Here is a 1,835-nt window from a genome sequence, read left to right as displayed (position 1 = left end):
ATATATAACGTTTACATAATTACTAATATACATTTGGTTTCTCTTTTCATTATTTCTTGACAGTGGGCTGAGTGAACGTTGCTCTAGATTGCTGCCGTACTAGTCTTTGCCAAAGCCACCAATGTTAGATACCAGTTTGGAACCAAACAATTTACAAACTGATTCATATCAAAGACTTCTGTTTTCTGTAAGATTATGACATTTCCACTTTCTCCTTAAAAACAACAAAACTTCATTTCTCCCTTGGTGGAGTTCAGCATGTGAGCAAAGTTAACTGGCTTTTATTTTAATCCTGGTATAAAAGTGAAGAAATGGTTGTCTTGGGTTCCAAATGGATCAGTAAGGGGCAGCTGGGCCGCATTTTTTTCTCTTTTCCCTCTTTCTTTCACGAGCAACATCAGCACCACCATAAACAACAGCAGCAGCAGCAGCATGAGATGAAAAAAAATCTTTGGAGAGATAACGAAATATTTCGGGTTGAGAATAAAGCACTCCGCAAAGAGAATAAGCTCCTTTGGATAGAAAACAGGGATCTTCAAGGAGAAAATAAAACCTTCCGAATAGAAAACCAGATACTTCGGGAAGCCAACCAATTCCTTAGACAACAAAATCAGATCTTCTGGGAGGAGAAGAAGATTATTTGGGGGAACAAGAAAGCCCTCAGAGAAAAAAGTAATGCCTTGAATAAGGAAAAAAAAGCTTTGGGGGGACAGAATAGAGCCCTTCAAGCACAGATCAGGGCTCTCCAGGAGCAGGAGAAAGCTTTCCAAAATGAGGAAAAAGCTCTTCAAGAAGAGATCATATCCCTCCATGAGGAGATCAAGGCCCTCCAGCACCAGGAAAGCGCCCTGAATATGGAGGAGCAGGCCCTGTGGAATGAGGGCAAGGCCCTGCGTATGGAAGAGCAAGCTTTGTGGAAGGCAGAGTATGCTCTTCGGGAGGAGAATAAGGCTCTCAGGGAGGAGAGCAATGCCCTGCAGGAGGAGGAGAGTGCCCTTCGAGAGGAGGCCAAGTTGCTTCAAGAGTGGAATAAGATGCTGGAGGGAAATGGAGAGGAAGAGCCAGCTAGCTGTGAAAATGGAGACTAGGGGGCTACGGGAGGAGAAATACAGTTTGCGGCTGTGATCCATACATACCACTGAGGGAGGGTGATTACGGGCATTCTGCATAAGATGAAAAAATAATGAGAAAACCGACAGTCAAAAAAGACCTCGAGAATCACTTGGGCAGATGAAGCCAGTTAGGGTGACATGATTATACTGGACTTAAGAGTTAAAGGCACTGAAATTCACCACTGTAAACTTACTCAGTAGCAGGTCCTGGAAACAATAGAGTGCTGAAGAAGATTCCAAAGGGCAATGGTGTTCAGTTGTATTGCTTTACCTTAGTGTTAGATTGCTAACGTTACGTATTTCTCTTCTCTGATCTTTGACCAAAATTACTTCAAAAGTAAAGGATCACACATCTAGAGGAGGAAGGGACCTCAGAGGCCAGGAAATTCAACCCTCCTCCTTTACAGATGAGGAACCAGAGCCCTCAAAGAGGTATTAGCTAGGTTTCCCCTTTCTCTTTTCTTTTTCTCTGTGTATTGATCTGTTTTTAAAAAATTAAGACTAGGTCTCCTTATCTTGCTCAGTCTGGAAATATGGAGGCAGTTCACAGACCCGACCCCTCGCTTAACCAGCCATTTGTGCAACCCAGAGCCTGTCTGCCCACCATATAAATTCCCAACTTAAAGCAGGGGCCCTGATCAACATAAGCGAATGCAGCTCAGAACTCTGCAGCTCTAGAGATCTGCTAGCTTCCGTCCCTCCCACCTCTTTTTTTTTTTTCTT

General features: G+C 43.4%; 1 protein-coding gene across 1 annotated transcript; it reads left to right on the top strand.

Annotated features, from left to right (window-relative positions):
• The first annotated feature begins 311 nt into the window (after positions 1–311).
• On the top strand, positions 312–1,088 carry LOC114029897 (coiled-coil domain-containing protein 70-like). Its single transcript, XM_027844555.1, has one exon. It carries the CDS (start codon positions 312–314, stop codon positions 1,086–1,088), a length of 777 nt encoding a protein of 258 aa, XP_027700356.1.
• Positions 1,089–1,835: the final 747 nt, after the last annotated feature.

The sequence above is a fragment of the Vombatus ursinus genome, unplaced genomic scaffold (genome assembly GCF_900497805.2).
Source record: "Vombatus ursinus unplaced genomic scaffold, bare-nosed wombat genome assembly UNPS02014942.1, whole genome shotgun sequence".
Lineage (NCBI taxonomy): Eukaryota > Metazoa > Chordata > Mammalia > Diprotodontia > Vombatidae > Vombatus > Vombatus ursinus.
Note: the sequence above shows the minus strand (reverse complement) of the source record. Positions and strands in the feature narration are given on the sequence as shown.